The sequence below is a fragment of the Nerophis lumbriciformis genome, linkage group LG19, assembly GCF_033978685.3.
Source record: "Nerophis lumbriciformis linkage group LG19, RoL_Nlum_v2.1, whole genome shotgun sequence".
In the NCBI taxonomy this organism is placed as follows: domain Eukaryota; kingdom Metazoa; phylum Chordata; class Actinopteri; order Syngnathiformes; family Syngnathidae; genus Nerophis; species Nerophis lumbriciformis.
The window spans coordinates 43,321,625-43,342,803 of NC_084566.2; the positions used below are offsets into that span (position 1 = coordinate 43,321,625).

Below are 21,179 nucleotides of genomic sequence, written 5' to 3' on the forward strand. Positions count from 1 at the left end.
TAACTGTTACTGCTAGAACATTCCAGAGTACTGGAGCCCCAATAGAAAATGCTCTAAAGCCTGCAGACTTTTTGGGGGGGCTCTGGAAGTCACTAATAAGACAGAGTTCTTAGAACACAGATTTCTTGCCGAGACATATGGTACAATACAATCAATTTCGCCTATAAAGCGATCTAAGAACCATCCAGTAAGTAACGTAGTAAGAGGTATGGTATTTAACGTAGTATCGGGCACATTCAATTGTCTCACATAAGCATGGTAAATGATGGGCAACATTCTAAAACAATGGGAAGTTTTCCTTTAACGTTATGTTAATCTTCATTAAGTAATTTTTTTTTGTGATTGTTCTGAACTCCTGTTTCAATGTTAGTGTTGTAGTGAGCAACATATTGCTGCCCCTGAGGAGGTCTGCATGAATGGAGCTCAACGTCCTGTTGTTTTTAGTAGTTGCAACTGTTACGTTCTGGACGCATTGCTGCGATGGTTGTGTTCTCTCGGAGGCAGAAGGACAAGCAGGAACGCGGCAGGAGCAGCTTGCAGGTAGGAGTCTATCTTAATTCTTCAAGGCAGGACAACAAATACTAAAACTCAGATACTAGTCAAGTGCGGAGCCAAAAAAAAACTAATATTTGCCAAGGACGAACAGCGAAAAAGGTCTAATCTAGGAAAAATACGTGAGTGTAAATAGGAACCAAAAGTAAACGAAAGGAAAGAGTAAAGAACGGAAACAGACTGAAACATAGGGGAAAAAAACTGCTAAACATAAATCAAGACATGACCCGGGCAACGGATCATGACAGTACCCCCCCTTAAGGGACGGATGCCAGATGTCCCAAGGAAGAAGAAAAAAAAACAAGTCCAAAGTCACGGGTGCAGGGACGACTTGGCCAACTTGCGGGCGTCCTCAGAACGGAAGAGGTAGCGGTTTTCCACCTCTGTTACCTTCGCCATCAACCGTTTCCAAGCCTCCATCGCCTCCGTAGGGAGTTCCACCTCGGTCTCTTCTTCGTCCACCAAGGAATACCATGGCTGCGGTTTTTCTCTCTCATCTCCTCGAGAATCCCTTGCTTGTCCTTGTCGGAGAGGAACACTTTATTTGGCTGGGTCAGTCTGGTACGTCCTGTAGGCATTGCTGCGATGGTTGTCTTCTCTCGGAAGCAGAAGGAAAAAACTCGGACGACAACACAGGCAGCGTAAAAAGACAAAAGATTTGTGTTTAACATACCGGGTTCGGGCCGGAGATGCAAGGGAGAAGCAGCTGTCTGTGCTTGGGTCTGATAAAGAGGAGTTGCAAGAGGGGACAAATTCTGGGCGTCCTGAGAACGGGAGGTAGCGGTTTTCGACCTCTTTTACCTTCGCCATCCACCGTTTCCAAGCCTCCATCGCCTCCGTAGGGAGTTCCACATCAGTCTCTTCTTTGTTCACCAAGGAATACCATGGCTGCGGTTTTTCTCTCTCACCTCCTCGAGAATCCCTTGCTTGTCCTTGTCGGAGAGGAACACTTTATTTGGCTGGGTCAGTCTGGTACGTCCTGTAGGCATTGCTGCGATGGTTGTCTTCTCTCGGAAGCAGAAGGAAAAAACTCGGACGGCGACCCAGGCAGCGTAAAAAGACAAAAAATGTGTGTTTAACATACCCGGTTCGGGTCGGAGACGCAAGGGAGAAGCAGCTGTCTGTGCTTGGGTCTGATAAAGAGGAGTTGCAAGAGGGGACAACTTCCGGGCGTCCTGAGATTGGGAGAGGTAGCGGTTTTCGACCTCTGTTACCTACGCCATCCACCGTTTCCAAGCCTCCATCGCCTTGGTAGGGAGTTCCACCTCAGTCTCTTCTTCAACCACAAAGGAATACCATGGCTGCGTGCCTTCGCTCTCATCTCCTTGAGAATCCCTTACTTGTCCTTGTCGGAGAGGAACACTTTGTTTGGCTGGGTCAGTCTGGTACGTCCTGTAGGCATTGCTGCCATGGTTGTCTTCTCTCGGAAGCAGAAGGAAAAAACTCGGACGGCGACCCAGGCAGCGTAAAAAGACAAAAGATTTGTGTTTAACATGCCAGGTTCGGGCCGGAGAAGCAGCTGTCTGTGCTTGGGTCTGATTTAAATGTGCTATATAAATAAAGTGGATTGGATTGGATTTGATTGGATTGATAAAGAGGAGTTGCAAGAGGGGACAACTTCCGGGCGTCCTGAGATTGGGAGAGGTAGCGGTTTTCGACCTCTGTTACCTACGCCATCAACCGTTTCCAAGCCTCCATCGCCTTGGTAGGGAGTTCCACCTCGGTCTCTTCTTCAACCACTAAGGAATACCATGGCTGCGTGCCTTCGCTCTCATCTCCTTGAGAATCCCTTGCTTGTCCTTGTCGGAGAGGAACACTTTGTTTGGCTGGGTCAGTCTGGTACGTCCTGTAGGCATTGCTGCGATGGTTGTCTTCTCTCGGAAGCAGAAGGAAAACAACTCGGACGACAACACAGGCAGCGTAAAAAGACAAAAGATTTGTGTTTAACATACCGGGTTCGGGCCGGAGACGCAAGAGAGAAGCAGCTGTCTGTGTTTGGGTCTGATAAAGAGGAGTTGCAAGAGGGGACAACTTCCGGGCGTCCTGAGAACGGAAGAGGTAGCGGTTTTCCACCTCTGTTACCTTCGCCATCAACCGTTTCCAAGCCTCCATCGCCTCCGTAGGGAGTTCCACCTCGGTCTCTTCTTCGTCCACCAAGGAATACCATGGCTGCGTGCTTTCTCTCATCTCCTCGAGAATCCCTTGCTCGTCCTTCGTCCTTGTCGGAGAGGAACACTTTATTTGGCTGGGTCAGTCTGGTACGTCCTGTAGGCATTGCTGCCATGGTTGTCTTCTCTCGGAAGCAGAAGGAAAAAACTCGGACGGCGACCCAGGCAGCGTAAAAAGACAAAAGATTTGTGTTTAACATACCCGGTTCGGGCCGGAGACGCAAGGGAGAAGCAGCTGTTTGTGCTTGGGTCTGATAAAGAGGAGTTGCAAGAGGGGACAACTTCCGGGCGTCCTGAGATTGGGAGAGGTAGCGGTTTTCGACCTCTGTTACCTTTGCCATCCACCGTTTCCAAGCCTCCATCGCCTCCGTAGGGAGTTCCACCTCGGTCTCTTCTTTGTTCACCAAGGAATACCATGGCTGCAGTTTTTCTCTCTCATCTCCTCGAGAATCCCTTGCTCGTCCTTGTCGGGGAGGAACACTTTATTTGGCTGGGTCAGTCTGGTACGTCCTGTAGGCATTGCTGCCATGGTTGTCTTCTCTCGGAAGCAGAAGGAAAAAACTCGGACGGCGACCCAGGCAGCGTAAAAAGACAAAAGATTTGTGTTTAACATACCCGGTTCGGGCCGGAGACGCAAGGGAGAAGCAGCTGTCTGTGCTTGGGTCTGATAAAGAGGAGTTGCAAGAGGGGACAACTTCCGGGCGTCCTGAGAACGGGAGAGGTAGCGGTTTTCGACCTCTGTTACCTTCGCCATCAACCGTTTCCAAGCCTCCATCGCCTCCCTAGGGAGTTCCACCTCGGTCTCTTCTTCGTCCACCAAGGAATACCATGGCTGCGTGCTTTCTCTCTCATCTCCTCGAGAATCCCTTGCTCGTCCTTGTCGGAGAGGAACACTTTATTTGGCTGAGTCAGTCTGGTACGTCCTGTAGGCATTGCTGCGATGGTTGTCTTCTCTCGGAAGCAGAAGGAAAAAACTCGGACGGCGACCCAGGCAGCGTAAAAAGACAAAAGATTTGTGTTTAACATACCTGGTTCGGGGCGGAGACGCAAGGGAGAAGCAGCTGTCTGTGCTTGGGTCTGATAAAGAGGAGTTGCAAGAGGGGACAACTTCCGGGCGTCCTGAGATTGGGAGAGGTAGCGGTTTTCGACCTCTGTTACCTTCGCCATCAACCGTTTCCAAGCCTCCATCGCCTTGGTAGGGAGTTCCACCTCGGTCTCTTCTTCAACCACTAAGGAATACCATGGCTGCGTGCCTTCGCTCTCATCTCCTTGAGAATCCCTTACTTGTCCTTGTCGGAGAGGAACACTTTGTTTGGCTGGGTCAGTCTGGTACGTTCTGTAGGCATTGCTGCCATGGTTGTCTTCTCTCAGAAGCAGAAGGAAAAAACTCGGACGACAACACAGGCAGCGTAAAAAGACAAAAGCTTTGTGTTTAACATACCCGGTTCGGGCCGGAGAAGCAGCTGTCTGTGCTTGGGTCTGATAAAGAGGAGTTGCAAGAGGGGACAACTTCCGGGCGTCCTGAGAACGGGAGAGGTAGCGGTTTTCGACCTCTGTTACCTTTGCCATCCACTGTTTCCAAGCCTCCATCGCCTCCGTAGGGAGTTCCACCTCGGTCTCTTCTTTGTTCACCAAGGAATACCATGGCTGCGGTTTTTCTCTCTCATCTCCTCGAGAATCCCTTGCTCGTCCTTGTCGGAGAGGAACACTTTATTTGGCTGATTCAGTCTGGTACGTCCTGTAGGCATTGCTGCGATGGTTGTCTTCTCTCGGAAGCAGAAGGAAAAAACTCGGACGGCGACCCAGGCAGCGTAAAAAGACAAAAGATTTGTGTTTAACATACCCGGTTCGGGCTGGAGACGCAAGGGAGAAGCAGCTGTCTGTGCTTGGGTCTGATAAAGAGGAGTTGCAAGAGGGGACAACTTCCGGGCGTCCTGAGAACGGGAGAGGTAGCGTTTTTCGACCTCTGTTACCTTCGCCATCCACCGTTTCCAAGCCTCCATCGCCTCCGTAGGGAGTTCCACATCAGTCTCTTCTTTGTTCACCAAGGAATACCATGGCTGCGGTTTTTCTCTCTCATCTCCTCGAGAATTCCTTGCTCGTCCTTGTCGGGGAGGAACACTTTATTTGGCTGGGTCAGTCTGGTACGTTCTGTAGGCATTGCTGCCATGGTTGTCTTCTCTCGGAAGCAGAAGGAAAAAACTCGCACGACAACACAGGCAGCGTAAAAAGACAAAAGATTTGTGTTTAACATACCCGGTTCGGGCCGGAGAAGCAGCTGTCTGTGCTTGGGTCTGATAAAGAGGAGTTGCAAGAGGGGACAACTTCCAGGCGTCCTGAGAACGGGAGAGGTAGCGGTTTTCGACCTCTGTTACCTTCGCCATCAACCGTTTCCAAGCCTCCATCGCCTTGGTAGGGAGTTCCACCTCGGTCTCTTCTTCAACCACTAAGGAATACCATGGCTGCGTGCCTTCGCTCTCATCTCCTTGAGAATCCCTTACTTGTCCTTGTCGGAGAGGAACACTTTGTTTGGCTGGGTCAGTCTGGTACGTCCTGTAGGCATTGCTGCCATGGTTGTCTTCTCTCGGAAGCAGAAGGAAAAAACTCGGACGGCGACCCAGGCAGCGTAAAAAGACAAAAAATGTGTGTTTAACATACCCGGTTCGGGTCGGAGACCCAAAGGGAGAAGCAGCTGTCTGTGCTTGGGTCTGATAAAGAGGAGTTGCAAGAAGAGACAACTTCCAGGCGTCCTGAGAACGGGAGAGGTAGCGGTTTTAGACCTCTGTTACCTTCGCCATCAACCGTTTCCAAGCCTCCATCGCCTCCGTAGGGAGTTCCACCTCGGTCTCTTCTTCAACCACTAAGGAATACCATGGCTGCGTGCCTTCGCTCTCATCTCCTTGAGAATCCCTTACTTGTCCTTGTCGGAGAGGAACACTTTGTTTGGCTGGGTCAGTCTGGTACGTTCTGTAGGCATTGCTGCCATGGTTGTCTTCTCTCGGAAGCAGAAGGAAAAAACTCGGATGACAACACAGGCAGCGTAAAAAGACAAAAGATTTGTGTTTAACATACCCGGTTTGGGCCGGAGAAGCAGCTGTCTGTGCTTGGGTCTGATAAAGAGGAGTTGCAAGAGGGGACAACTTCCGGGCGTCCTGAGATTGGGAGAGGTAGCTGTTTTCGACCTCTGTTACCTTCGCCATCAACCGTTTTCAAGCCTCCATCGCCTTGGTAGGGAGTTCCACCTCGGTCTCTTCTTCAACCACTAAGGAATACCATGGCTGCGTGCCTTCGCTCTCATCTCCTTGAGAATCCCTTACTTGTCCTTGTCGGAGAGGAACACTTCGTTTAGCTGGGTCAGTCTGGTACGTTCTGTAGGCATTGCTGCCATGGTTGTCTTCTCTCGGAAGCAGAAGGAAAAAACTCGGACGACAACACAGGCAGCGTAAAAAGACAAAAGATTTGTGTTTAATATACCCGGTTCGGGTCGGAGACGCAAGGGAGAAGCAGCTGTCTGTGCTTGGGTCTGATAAAGAGGAGTTGCAAGAGGGGACAACTTCCGGGCGTCCTGAGAACGGGAGAGGTAGCGGTTTTCGACCTCTGTTACCTTTGCCATCCACTGTTTCCAAGCCTCCATCGCCTCCGTAGGGAGTTCCACCTCGGTCTCTTCTTTGTTCACCAAGGATTACCATGGCTGCGGTTTTTCTCTCTCATCTCCTCGAGAATCCCTTACTTGTCCTTGTCGGAGAGGAACACTTTGTTTGGCTGGGTCAGTCTGGTACGTCCTGTAGGCATTGCTGCCATGGTTGTCTTCTCTCGGAAGCAGAAGGAAAAAACTCGGACGAAAACACAGGCAGCGTAAAAAGACAAAAGATTTGTGTTTAACATACCCGGTTCGGGCCGGAGACGCAAGGGAGAAGCAGCTGTCTGTGCTTGGGTCTGATAAAGAGGAGTTGCAAGAGGGGACAACTTCCGGGCGTCCTGAGATTGGGAGAGGTAGCGGTTTTCGACCTCTGTTACCTACGCCATCAACCGTTTCCAAGCCTCCATCGCCTTGGTAGGGAGTTCCACCTCGGTCTCTTCTTCAACCACTAAGGAATACCATGGCTGCGTGCCTTCGCTCTCATCTCCTTGAGAATCCCTTACTCGTCCTTGTCGGAGAGGAACACTTTGTTTGGCTGGGTCAGTCTGGTACGTTCTGTAGGCATTGCTGCCATGGTTGTCTTCTCTCGGAAGCAGAAGGAAAAAACTCAGACCCTTGTCAAGCGTGGAGCCAAAAAACAAAACAGCGAGAACGTCTTCAACTAGGAAAAAATACACCAGCGTGGTGAAAACAAGAACCGACTGTTGCGAAGAGTGAGCATTGACCCAGAGACTTGTGATGAATGAGTCCATGGCAACCAAAAGTAAACGAAAGGAAAGAGGTTAGAGAACACTAGAACATAGGAACAAAGCGACTAAACCTAAATGAAAACGTGACCCGGGCAAGGGATCCTGACACACAAGGCTGCAGTGGCAGGGGTCAACTGAGTGCCATTCTAGTTATCTTCTTAAAGGCTCAACGTTCAATGAAACTCTTGGAACAAGAAGCTAATTATTAGATCTAATCTAATTAGAGTGTGCAGGCAGACAGTATAAAGTGAATGTTTTATTTACAACCTGTGTATTAGAGATGCGCGGTTTGCGGGCACAACCGCGGAGTCCGCGGATTATCCGCGGATCGGGCGGATGAAATTTAAAAAAATTAGATTTTATCCGCGGGTCGGGTCGGGCGGTTGAAATAAAAAATAAAAAAGATTTTAAGTAGATTCAGGCGGGTGGCAGTTAAACCAATTCGGAAATATATATACATAGTTAAATGTTGTTACCCACATACGAAAAACGAGCAGGCACCTGCAGCATATGCCACAACAGAAGAAAAAAAAGAAGAAGAGATGGACACTTTTACGGAGCGGAGAAGGGACGCCTCGCCGGGGTCCGGGACCGAGGCCCCTTCCTCCGAGAGGGCCCCACCGGGAACCGTAGCTGAGGCGATCCGCGAGAAGGGCCCGACGCAAGTCCAGGGTCACCACCGCGCCCACCGCACCGACACCCCGCCTCGTCCGCCTTCGCCGCGGCCGGCGTCACGCGCAGCAGGTAAGCAGCTTACCTGCTTGCCACCCCCGTGGCCGGGGGCTCGTAACAGGGGTCACTCCGCGCGCAGTGCGCTCACGAAAGGGGTGGGGCTCACCCTGGTTGATATAGACAGCAGGACGGTGGCCAATGGAAGTCGGAACCCGCTAAGGAGTGTGTAACAACCCACCTGCCGAATCAACTAGCCCTGAAAATGGATGGCGCTGGAGCGTCGGGCCCATACCCGGCCGTCGCCGGCCGCGAGACGCGCTTGGAGGTGCGCTCAGCGCGGCTCCCATATGATTGCGCACTAGTGTGCGTCTGGGCTGTGACAGCGTGGCACGCGAATGTTTGCACTGCATTGGATCAGTCTCCTTTCTTTAACAGGCTTTATAACCTCACATCGTCTATATTAGATATATAACAACGGGCGGGTGCGGGCGGATGCGGTTCTGATTAAATGTTAGTTCGGGTGGATGGCGGATGGTTGACGACTTTCTGATGCGGTTGCGGATGAAATAATTGCCTATCCGCGCATCTCTACTGTGTACACAATCTTTCAATAGAAATATGTCCTGTTGTGTTTTTGATATATTACCTCCTCGGTTCTTTAAGGGACGCCTCTCTCATTTCGTTCCATCTGTCCTCCGTCTGTGTTCTTCTGCATATTTACAGACATAATGATTGTGTGGACTTGTTTTGATCTTGAACAATAGAAGCTAACTGAGCTGAATTCTCACAGAAGGATTTGCTTGCATCTGCGAGCCACTAATGAGGAGTTATTTTTATTTTGGTGCAGCCGCTGTTGAGTCTCGGCGACGTTTGCTTCAAAGTTAATTATCCCTGACCGTGGCCTTAATCTTCACCCTGACGTGACCCCATAAGAAGTTAGCATGACGATGCAAACCAGGGAGCGTTAACGGTCTTCAGTACGACCTCCACCGCAGCGTCCGTCCTGCCTTCTACAAGCCAAGAACCAACTCAACCCTCTCGTTGGCGGAAGCCATGTGTCCTAATCCCCATGTGTGGTTTCCAGACCTCAGCCAATGACAGCACTCAGATTAGGCAGGGAGTCAATCCAATAGTGTTTTCCTTAGTCGGGACAACTGCGACTTGTCTGAGAATAGACAAACTCAAAGCGTTAAAACTGCCGTGGTTTGATTGGTTTGGCCAACTTTTCTGTTTGGGACTATCGAATCTTTGATGAGCACTGAACTCCTCTGCTTGGTGAGTTGACTTCCCATCGATTATGAGCCGTTGATGATTAATCAATCTAAACAGAATATATATTTCCATTGTTATAATTAAATGCATGCTAAATGATTACGGTGGAATTATTCCACACATTGTCGTGCTCAAATAGTACTTGAACTTATTGTTAACAAGAGAAAACATATTTAAATGACTCTACGCGAAAAATGTTATTGAACATACTAATCAATCAAATTAAGTGCTGTCAAATGACTATTTTTCCAATTTAGAATAGTCACGATTAATCACGGTTTTTTATTAGGGACAAGAGGTGGATATGTCAATCAATTCAATCAATCAATCAATCAATCAATGTTTATTTATATAGCCCTAAATCACAAGTGTCTCAAAGGGCTGCACAAGCCACGACGGCAATGTACAAATGTGATACTACAAGTGATATCAAAGAAGCAGTTAGTGAAATAAATAGTAATAACACAGAAATGACAATAAACATCATTACACTACACATGGATCAATACAAATACCAATAGAAATAACACTATTGATAATGAATAATAACAATAATTACCTCTATTTTCAACAGTACAGTTGTTCAAATGCATATATAATGATAACTTGAAATACAAGGGGAAGAAAGAGAAGCCAACTATATTAACCTTGTAGATTGTTATAGTAACTATAGGTTAAGCTTTGTCAGTGTGCCATGTGTTATACCCAGTTTACCCTAGGGCAACAACGTTAATTTATGTTTGATGAAACGTGATTATGTGCATGAGTGTAAGTATGTATGTATATGTACTTGTATATGTACGGTATGTGTATATGTGTTTGTACAGTGAATGTATATGTACAGTATGTGTATATGTATGTATATGTACAGTGAATGTATATGTACAGTATGTGTATATGTATGTTTGTACAGTGAATGTATATGTACAGTATGTGTATGTTTGTACGGTGAATGTATATGTACAGTATGTGTATATGTATGTATGTATGTATGTATGTACAGTGAATGTATATGTACATGTATGTTTGTACAGTGAATGTATATGTTCATGTATATGTATGTTTGTACAGTGAATGTTTATGTATGTGTATATGTATGTTTGTACAGTGAATGTATATGTACATGTATGTTTGTACAGTGAATGTATATGTACAGTATGTGTATATGTATGTTTTTTACAGTGAATGTATATGTACAGTATGTGTATATGTATGTTTGTACAGTGAATGTATATGTACATGTATGTGTATATGTATGTTTGTACAGTGAATGTATATGTACATGTATGTGTATATGTATGTTTGTACAGTGAATGTATATGTACAGTTTGTGTATATGTATGTTTGTACAGTGAATGTATATGTACATGTATGTGTATATGTATGTTTGTACAGTGAATGTATATGTACAGTATGTGTATATGTATGTTTGTACAGTGAATGTATATGTACATGTATGTGTATATGTATGTTTGTACAGTGAATGTATATGTACAGTATGTGTATATGTATGTTTGTACAGTGAATGTATATGTATAGTATGTGTATATGTATGTTTGTACAGTGAATGTATATGTACATGTATGTGTATATGTATGTGTACAGTGAATGTATATGTACAGTATGTGTATATGTATGTTTGTACAGTGAATGTATATGTCCATGTATGTGTATATGTATGTTTGTACAGTGAATGTATATGTACATGTATGTGTATATGTATGTTTGTACAGTGAATGTATATGTACAGTATGTGTTTATGTGTTTGTACAGTGAATGTATATGTACATGTATGTGTATATGTATGTTTGTACAGTGAATGTATATGTACATGTATGTGTATATGTATGTTTGTACAGTGAATGTATATGTACATGTATGTGTATATGTATGTTTGTACAGTGAATGTATATGTACAGTATGTGTTTATGTGTATGTTTGTACAGTGAATGTATATGTACAGTATGTGTATATGTATGTATACGTACAGTGAATGTATATGTACATGTATGTGTATATGTATGTGTGTACAGTGAATGTATATGTACAGTATGTGTATATGTATGTTTGTACAGTGAATGTGTATGTACAGTATGGGTATATGTATGTGTGTACAGTGAATGTATATGTACATGTATGTGTATATGTATGTTTGTACAGTGAATGTATATGTACAGTATGTGTATATGTATGTTTGTACAGTGAATGTTTATGTACATGTATGTGTATATGTATGTTTGTACAGTGAATGTATATGTACAGTATATGTATGTTTGTACAGTGAATGTATATGTATGTGTATATGTATGTTTGTACAGTGAATGTATACATACAAGCATGTGTATATGTATGTTTGTACAGTGAATGCATATGTACATGTATGTGTATATGTATGTTTGTACAGTGAATGTATATGTACATGTATGTTTGTACAGTGAATGTATATGTATATGTATATGTATGTTTGTACAGTGAATGTATATGTACAGTATGTGTATATGTATGTTTGTACAGTGAATGTATATGTACATGTATGTGTATATGTATGTTTGTACAGTGAATATATATGTACATGTATGTGTATATGTATGTTTGTACAGTGTGGATATATGTACCGTATGTATGTAATGTATTTGTGTATATATGTGCGGGTGTATGTACTTATGTAAGCAATTATATACCTAATGCATTTTTATTGTCATAAAGAAGCATTTTTTTTAAAAATGTTTTACTTGAATACACGTTATTTATTTGCTCAAAACTTAGTAGCAGTTTTATCTAAAGTCCAGTCAGGGTTTGCACGGATGCATTGACCTGATCACTGACATATAACAACCTCAGCCTTTCAGGTAACCATCCGTGGTTAAGGTGAAGGTGCCAATACAAACAAAATACATGGTGTTATTGATCTGCCTACATAAATGACAAATGCAGCAATTTTCTGTGATAAATCAGGAGTGTGGTGAGACGAGATCAACTGGCTTTGTGTCGCCCTGGAAAGGAAAGTGTCACGTTTGGCTTTGCAGAAGGCAGACTTTCTTACCTCCGCCAAAAAGGTTATGTTTGTTTGTTATTGGCAACATAACTCAGACACGTTATGGACAGATTTTATGTCCAGGAAACAATTTATTTTATCTACTACGAGTACTAACACACTTCACTTCCTGGGTGGTATAGCTCAATTGGGGCGGTATAGGTCGATTGGTAGAGTCGCCGTGCCAACAACTTGAGGGTTTCTAGTTCGAATACGACATATATATATATACCAGTACTATGTTTTGGTGTTAATACGACATATATACTATGTTTTGGTGTTAATAGGACTTACATATACTATGGGGCGGTATAGCTTGGTTGATAGAGTGGCCGTGCCAGCAACTTGAGGGTTCCAGGTTCGATCCCCGCTTCCGCCATCCTAGTCACTGCCGTTGTCTCCTTGGGCAAGACACTTTACCCATCTATCAACACCAAAGCATATATACTATGTTTTGGTGTTAATACGACATTTATATAAACTATGTTTTGGTGTTAATACGACATATATATGCTATGTTTTGGTGTTAATACGACATATATATAAACTATGTTTTGGTGTTAATACGACATTTATATGAACTATGTTTTGGTGTTAATACGACATATATATATACTATGTTTTGGTGTTAATACGACATATATATGCTATGTTTTGGTGTTAATACAACATATATATATATATATATATAGAAACTATGTTTCGGTGTTAATACAACATATATATAAACTATGTTTTGGTGTTATTACAACATACATATAAACTATGTTTTGGTGTAAATACGACATATATACGTATATATATAAACTATGTTTTGGTGTTAATGTGACATAGATATACTATGTTTTGGTGTGAATACAACAAATATATATTCTATGTTTTGGTGTCAATATGACATACTGTATATACTATGTTTTGGTGTGAATACGACATATATATATATATATATATATATATATATATATATATATATATATATATATATATATATATATATATATGTATATATATATATATATATATATAATATGTTTTGGTGTGATTACGACATATATATAACGTATATATATGTCGTATTCACACCAAAACATAGTATATATTATATACTATGTTTTGGTGTGAATACGACATAAATAGTATACATATGTCGTATTCACACCAAAACATAGTATACATTATATACTATGTTTTGGTGTGAATACGACATATATATACTATGTTTTGGTGTGAATACAACATATATATACTATGTTTTGGTGTTAATACAATATATATGCTATGTTTTGGTGTGAATGTGACATAAATACTATGTTTTGGTGTGAATACAACATTTATATACTATGTTTTGGTGTGAATACGACATATATATACTATGTTTTGGTGTTAATACGACATATATGCTATGTTTTGGTGTGAATACGACATTTATATACTATGTTTTGGTGTTAATATGACATATATATACTATGATTTGGTGTGAATACAACAAAAATATACTATGTTTTGGTGTTAATACGACATATATGCTATGTTTTGGTGTGAATGCGACATATATATACTATGTTTTGGTGTGAATACGACATTTATATACTATGTTTTGGTGTTAATATGACATATATGTATACTATGTTTTGGTGTGAATACGACATATATATCGTATAAATATATGTCGTATTCACACCAAAACATAGTATACATTATATACTATGTTTTGGTGTGAGTACGACATGTATATATATACTATGTTTTGGTGTGAATACGACATGTATATACTATGTTTTGGTGTGAATATGACATATATATATATATATATATACTATGTTTTGGTGTGAATACAATATATAAGCTATGTTTTGGTGTGAATGCGACATATATATACTATGTTTTGGTGTGAATACGACATTTATATACTATGTTTTGGTGTTAATATGACATATATATACTATGATATGGTGTGAATACAACATATATATACTATGTTTTGGTGTTAATACGACATATATGCTATGTTTTGATGTGAATGAGACATATATATACTATGTTTTGGTGTGAATACGACATTTATATACTATGTTTTGGTGTTAGTATGACATATATATACTATGATTTGGTGTGAATACAACATATATATACTATGTTTTGGTGTTAATACGACATACATGCTATGTTTTGGTGTGAATGTGACATATATATACTATGTTTTGGTTTGAATACGACATATATATACTATGTTTTGGTGTGAATACGACATGTATATACTATGTTTTGGTGTGAATACGACATATATATATACTATGTTTTGGTGTTAATACAATATATATGCTATGTTTTGGTGTGAATGCAACATATATATACTATGTTTTGGTGTGAATACGACATTTATATACTATGTTTTGGTGTTAATATGACATATATATACTATGATTTGGTGTGAATACAACATATATATACTATGTTTTGGTGTTAATACGACATATATGCTATGTTTTGGTGTGAATGCGACATATATATATTATGTTTTGGTTTGAATACGACATATATATACTATGATTTGGTGTGAATACAACATATATATACTATGTTTTGGTGTTAATACGACATATATGCTATGTTTTGGTGTGAATGCGACATATATATACTATGTTTTGGTTTGAATACAACATTTATATACTATGTTTTGATGTTAATACGACGTATATATATATATATATATATATACTATGTTTTGGTGTTGATTCGACATATACAGTACAGACTATGTTTTGGTGTTAATACAATATATTTGGTGTGAATACGACATATATATGCTACATATATACTATGTTTTGGTGTGAATATGGCATATATATATATATATATATATATATATATATATATATATATATATATATATATATATATATATATATGTATACTATGTTTTGGTGTGAATACTACATATACATACTATGTTTTGGTGTTAATACATAATATATGCTATGTTTTGGTGTGAATGCGACATATATATACTATGTTTTGGTGTGAATGCGACATTTATATACTATATTTTGGTGTTAATACAACATATTTGGTGTGAATACGACATTAATATGCTATGTTTTGGTGTGCATACGACATCTTCGACTCCTGCCTCATCAACCGTACAGCTCCACAATATATAGATAAAGGATTTGATCCTTATGTATTATGTTCGGAAAAGCCCTTTTGAGGTTGGAAGAGTGTCAGGTTCAAACACTGATGACATCTATTAAACAGACAAGAAGCAAGGAATCATGCAGAGACAAGAGTTCAATTTGGCTCAATGAGGAGAGACGTTTGGAGCTGCAAACTCCGTTACAATCTCCCACCACGCTCTAAGGCACAGCCCACGTGCTCCTCTATTTATTCGGGAGGTCCCTGGTTACATCACTGAGGCTGCTTCTGAGGGATTTCAGCAGCCCCAGTTGGACAACAATATAGGATTATTCAGAGATGCAAATGTGCTGACACCCGTGATATCGCCCTGTCTCTGCTTTGTCTGCGTCACGGCACTCGATGTTCTGGACACAAACGCCGATACGAGACGACTCGCCCTTTGCACAGATAGAAAAGTACAACTTCAGCACAATTGATAATAACTATAGCAACGGCCTTTAAGCATAAGAGTTGTGTGATAACTTACACATTATCGTTTTAACAAAGAGCTCCTTCAAACATCTCTTGCCCTAAACCAGGGGTCGGCAACCCGCGGCTCTTTGATCACTCTGATGCGGCTCAGCAGCTTACTTGCCGAACCCCCCGATTTTCCCGGGAGACTTCCGGATTTCAGAAAACTCCCGGGATTAATATTCACCGATTTTCACCTTAACAGTTATAATAAGGGCGTGCCTTGATGGTACAACATTTGGCGCCCTCTACAATCTGTATTAACATTGTGCAAGCCCAACCACTTGATATACAGTATGCTTGCACACGTACGTGACAGCAAGGCATACTTGGTCAACAGCCACACAGGTTACACTGACGGTGGCCATATAAAACAACTTTAACACTCTTACTAATAACGCGCCACACTTTGAACCAAAACCAAACAAGAATGACAAACACATTTCGGGAGAACATCTGCACCTTAACACAACATAAACACAACAGAACAAATACCCAGAATCCCATGCAGCCCTGACTCTTCCGGGCTACATTATACACCACCAAACCTTGCCCCCACCCCAACCCTGCTCCCTCACACATCAACATAATCTAGCAGAACTTTTCTGACACCTCCATTTTATTGTATTTTGATTCCAAATTTGCATATTGGCCAGGTGTTCAAATACATTTGTCCAAACATCTGATAGCATTGTGATGTGTTTGTTATCAGACACCGGGAGATGGAAAGCAGATGTTTAAATATTGACTTTTTTTTAAAGTGTACCAGTTTGAACAAATGGATGCCCCAGACCCAGATTCAATATGGATGTGGATGTACAAATGTGGCATTAATGTTCCTCCTGTTTGTTTCTCGCCCCGCTCTTCTAACAGATCCAGCCAAGAAGAGTCAAATAGAGGTAGGTGTCCTCTATATGACTTCACACGGTACAGTCCTGGTCAAAAGTCTACATACACTTGTAAAGAACATCATGTCATGGCTGTCTGGACTTTACAATCATTTCAACAACTCTTATTTTTTTGTGATTGGAGCACATACTTGTTGGTCACAAAAAACATTCATGAAGTTTGCTTCTTTTATGAATTTATTATGGCTCTACTGAAAATGTGAGGGTCAAAAGTATACATACAGCAATGTTAATATTTGCTTACATGTCCCTTGGCAAGTTTACCTGCAATAAGGCGCTTTTGGTAGCCATCCACAAGCTTCTGCTTGACCACTTGACCACTCCTCTTGACAACATTGGTGCAGCTAAATGTGTTGCAATAAGTCTGTCAGGTTCAAACACCGATGACATCTTTTAAACAGACAAGAAGCAAGGAATTAAACAGAGACATAATTCAATTTAGCTCATTGAGGAGAAACGCCTGGGCTGTACTCTTTGTACAGTCTTCCACCACGCTCTGACAAGAGAGTTCTACGCCTCCTCTTTTATTTGGACTTTCCCTGATTACATGGCAACAGCTGTTTTTAAGGGGAGAGGGGTCGTAAACAGCCTTCGCCCTTGGTCACAAAACAGTTCAAAGAAAAGATGCCTGGAGCTTGCGTCAGGTCCTGCTTCCTCTCCGCTTTGTAGATCTCAGGTCAAGACAAGATCTTCCTGTGGATTACAGTAGATCAAAGAAACCGACGCCGACAGTGGAGTTTTACAAGCCTTTTGCTTGGTAAGATCAAAGACCGCTTTTGTCCTCTCGCCGGGAACTCATGGCAACACAAAGTTTTATGATAACTTAGCAGAGGTGGGTAGTAACGCGCTACATTTACTCCGTTACATCTACTTGAGTAACTTTTGGGATAAATTGTACTTCTAAGAGTAGTTTTAATGCAACATACTTTTACTTTTACTTAAGTATATTTATAGAGAAGGAACGCTACTTTTACTCCGCTACTTTTATCTACATTCAGCTCGCTACTCGCTACTAATTTTTATCGATCTGTTAATGCACGCTTTGTTTGTTTTGGTCTGTCAGACAGACCTTCATAGTGCCTGCCTTACTGGTGACGTTTCACTTCGTTCCACCAATCAGATGCAGTCACTGGTGACGTTGGACCAATCAAACAGAGCCAGGTGGTCACATGACCTGACTTAAACAAGTTGAAAAACTTATTGGGGTGTTACCATTTAGTGGTCAATTGTACGGAATATGTACTGTACTGTGCAATCTAATCATAAAAGTTCCAATCAATCAATCAAAAGTGTGAAGGAAAAAAGATACTTGTTTTATTTCAACCGTACATCCCGTCAAAAGCCTCAAGACTGACCGCACATGAGGACGTTCCTGTCTTCACAATAAAAGTGCCGCGCCATCGCGCCTGCGCTTTCAAAACAAGAGTCTCCGAAAGCCAGCGTAAACAAGCTAGCAAGCTACGGAGTTTGACACCAATATATTTCTTGTAAAGTGTATAAAAACGAATATGGAAGCTGGACAAATAAGATGCCAAAAACCCACCACTTTCATGTGGTATTAGACAGAAAAGAGGAACTTTTCTTCTCCTCCATTTGAAAACGTGGACGTTATCATCACGACTGTCTGATTACAATCAACACAAGTCATCAGAATCAGGTAATACACCAACTTATATTCTTGTCTTCATTAAAGAAAGGAATCTATATGTTAAACATGCATGTATATTCATTAAAACACCTTTAACATGTAAACAAAAACAGCAAAATAAATACTTATAAATTATATACTGTATATATCAATGTATATGTATGTATGTATATATATATATATATATATATATATATATTTATATATGATATGAGTGTGTATGTTACTCATCAGTTACTCAGTACTCGAGTAGTTTTTTCACAACATACTTTTTACTTTTACTCAAGTAAATATTTGGGTGACTACTCCTTACTTTTACTTGAGTAATAAATCTCTAAAGTAACAGTACTCTTACTTGAGTACAATTTCTGGCTATTCTACCCACCTCTGTAACTTAGATACAATTATTCTGACAAAGGCACTTTTGGTAGCCATCCACAAGCTTCTGCTTGAATTTTTGAAAATTGGTGCAGTTCAGCTAAATGTGTTGTTTTTTCTGACATGGACTTGTTTCTTCAGCATTGTCCACACGATTAAAGTCAGGACTTTGGGAAGGCCATTCTAAAACCTTCATTCTAGCCTGATTTAGCCATTCCTTTACCACTTTTGACTAGAGATGTCCGATAATATCGGACTGCCGATATTATCGGCCGATAAATGCTTTAAAATGTAATATTGGAAATTATCGGTATCGGTTTCAAAAAGTACAATTTATGACTTTTTTGTACGGAGTGGTACACGGACGTAGGGAGAAGTACAGAGCAGTTGCGTCTCCCAGTCATACTTGCCAACCCTCCCCATTTTCCTGGGAGACTCACGAATTTCAGTGCCCCTCCCGAGGCAACCATTCTCCCAAATTTCTCCCGATTTCCACCCAGACATCAATATTAGGGGCGTGCCTTAAAGGCACTGCCTTTGCGTGCCGGCCCAATCACATAATATAAGAGCTTTTTACACACACACACACAAGGGAATGCAACACATACTTGGTCAACAGCCATATAGGTCACACAGAGTGTGGCCGTATAAACAACTTTAACACTGTTACAAATATGCGCCGCACTGTGAACCCACACCAAACAAGGATGGCAAACACATTTCGGGAGAACATCCGCACCGTAACACAACATAAACACAACAGAACAAATACCCAGAAGCCCTTGCAGCACTAACTTATATCGGGATTCTACAATATACACCACCCGCTACCCCCTACCTACCCCCCTCCCCCCCAACCCCGCCCACCTCAACCTCCTCATGCTCTCTCAGGGAGAGCACGTCCCAAATTCCAAGCTGCTGTTTTGAGGCATGTTAAAAAAAAATAATGCACTTTGTGACTTCAATAATAAATACGGCAGTGCCATGTTGGCATTTTTTTTCATGGACTTGTTTCTTCAGCATTGTCCACACGTTTAAGTCAGGACTTTGGGAAGGCCATTCGAAAACCTTCATTCTAGCCTGATTTAGCCATTCCTTTACCACTTTTGAGGTGTGTTTGGGGTCATTGTCCTGTTGGAACACCCAACTACGCCCAAGACCCAACCTCCGGGCTGATGATTTTAGCTTGTCCTGAAGAATTTGGAGCTAATCCTCCTTTTTCATTGTCCCATTTAAAGCAGCAGTTCCATTGGCAGCAAAACAGGCCTCAGAGCATAATACTACCACCACCATGCTTGACGGTAGGGATGGTGTTCCTGGGATTAAAGGCCTCACCTTTTCTCCTCCAAACATATTGCTGGGTATTGTGGCCAAACAGCTCCATTTTTGTTTCATCTGAAGGTCTTATGTTTGTCCATGTGATGTCAGATGAAACAGTGAAACTTGCCAAGGTGTCACGGGCCAGGAGCTCTCTCTCCGCTGCGGGCGTGCCTCTTCGCGCCTGCAGACAATCTGCAATCCGCACGCCTGCCCGTGATGAATGAGCTGCCTTCATAAGCCAGAGCGTAATACTAGCACCACCATGCTTGGCGTTAGGTGTGGTGTTCCTGGGATTAAAGGCCTCACCTTTTTTCTCTTTCATACATATTGCTGGGTATTGTGGCCAAACAGCTCCATTTTTGTTTCATCTGACACCACATGGACAAAGATAAGACCTTCGGGAGGAAAGTTCTGTGGTCAGATGAAACAAATATTTGGCAACAATACCCAGCAATATGTTTGGAGGAGAAAAGGTGAGGCCTTTAATCCCAGGAACACCATCCTACCGTCAAGCATGGTGGTGGTAGGATTATGCTCTGGGCCTGTTTTGCTGCCAATGGAACTGCTGCTTTACAAAGCGTAAATGGGACAATGAAAAAGGAGGATTAGCTCCAAATTGTTCAGGACAAGCTAAAATCATCAGCCCGGAGGTTGGGTCTTGGGCGCAGTTGGGCGTTCCAACAGGACAATGACCCCCCAAACACACCTTAAAAGTGGTAAAGGAATGGCGAAATCCGGCTAGAATGAAGGTTTTAGAATGGCCTTCCCAAAGTCCTGACTTTAAACGTGTGGACAATGCTGAAGAAACAAGTCCATGAAAAAAAAATGCCAACATGGCACTGCCGTATTTATTATTGAAGTCACAAAGTGCATTATTTTTTTTTAACATGCCTCAAAACAGCAGCTTGGAATTTGGGACATGCTCTCCCTGAGAGAGCATGAGGAGGTTGAGGTGGGTGGGGTTAGGGGGGGAGGGGTTGAGTCGGGGGGAGGGGAGTAGGTAGGGGGTAACGGGGGGTGTATATTGTAGAATCCTGAAATAAGTTAGTGCTGCAAGGGTTTCTGGGTATTTGTTCTGTTGTGTTACGGTGCGGATGTTCTCCCGAAATGTGTTTGTCGGTTGGCAAGTATGACTGGGAGATGCAACTGCTCTGTACTTCTCCCTACGTCCGTGTACCACTCCGTACAGTGGC

The 21,179-nt window shown here is 42.1% G+C and overlaps 1 protein-coding gene across 2 annotated transcripts in view; it reads left to right on the top strand.

Moving 5' to 3' along the window:
* The window catches only part of LOC133618401 (phosphatidylinositol 4-phosphate 5-kinase type-1 gamma-like), a 67,947-nt gene that overhangs the window by 5,333 nt on the left and 41,435 nt on the right, over window positions 1–21,179 (top strand). The window contains exons 1-2 of one of the 2 annotated variants that reach the window (XM_061978732.2): window positions 8,441–9,056; window positions 16,606–16,631. Coding sequence is in view for 1 of the 2 variants with exons in the window: in XM_061978730.1 (XP_061834714.1) it covers window positions 16,606–16,631 (26 nt within the window). In the remaining variant the exon portion in view is untranslated. Of the gene's footprint in view, window positions 1–8,440; window positions 9,057–16,605; window positions 16,632–21,179 lie in introns of those variants that run through there. The other variant, XM_061978730.1, reaches the window with a different exon arrangement.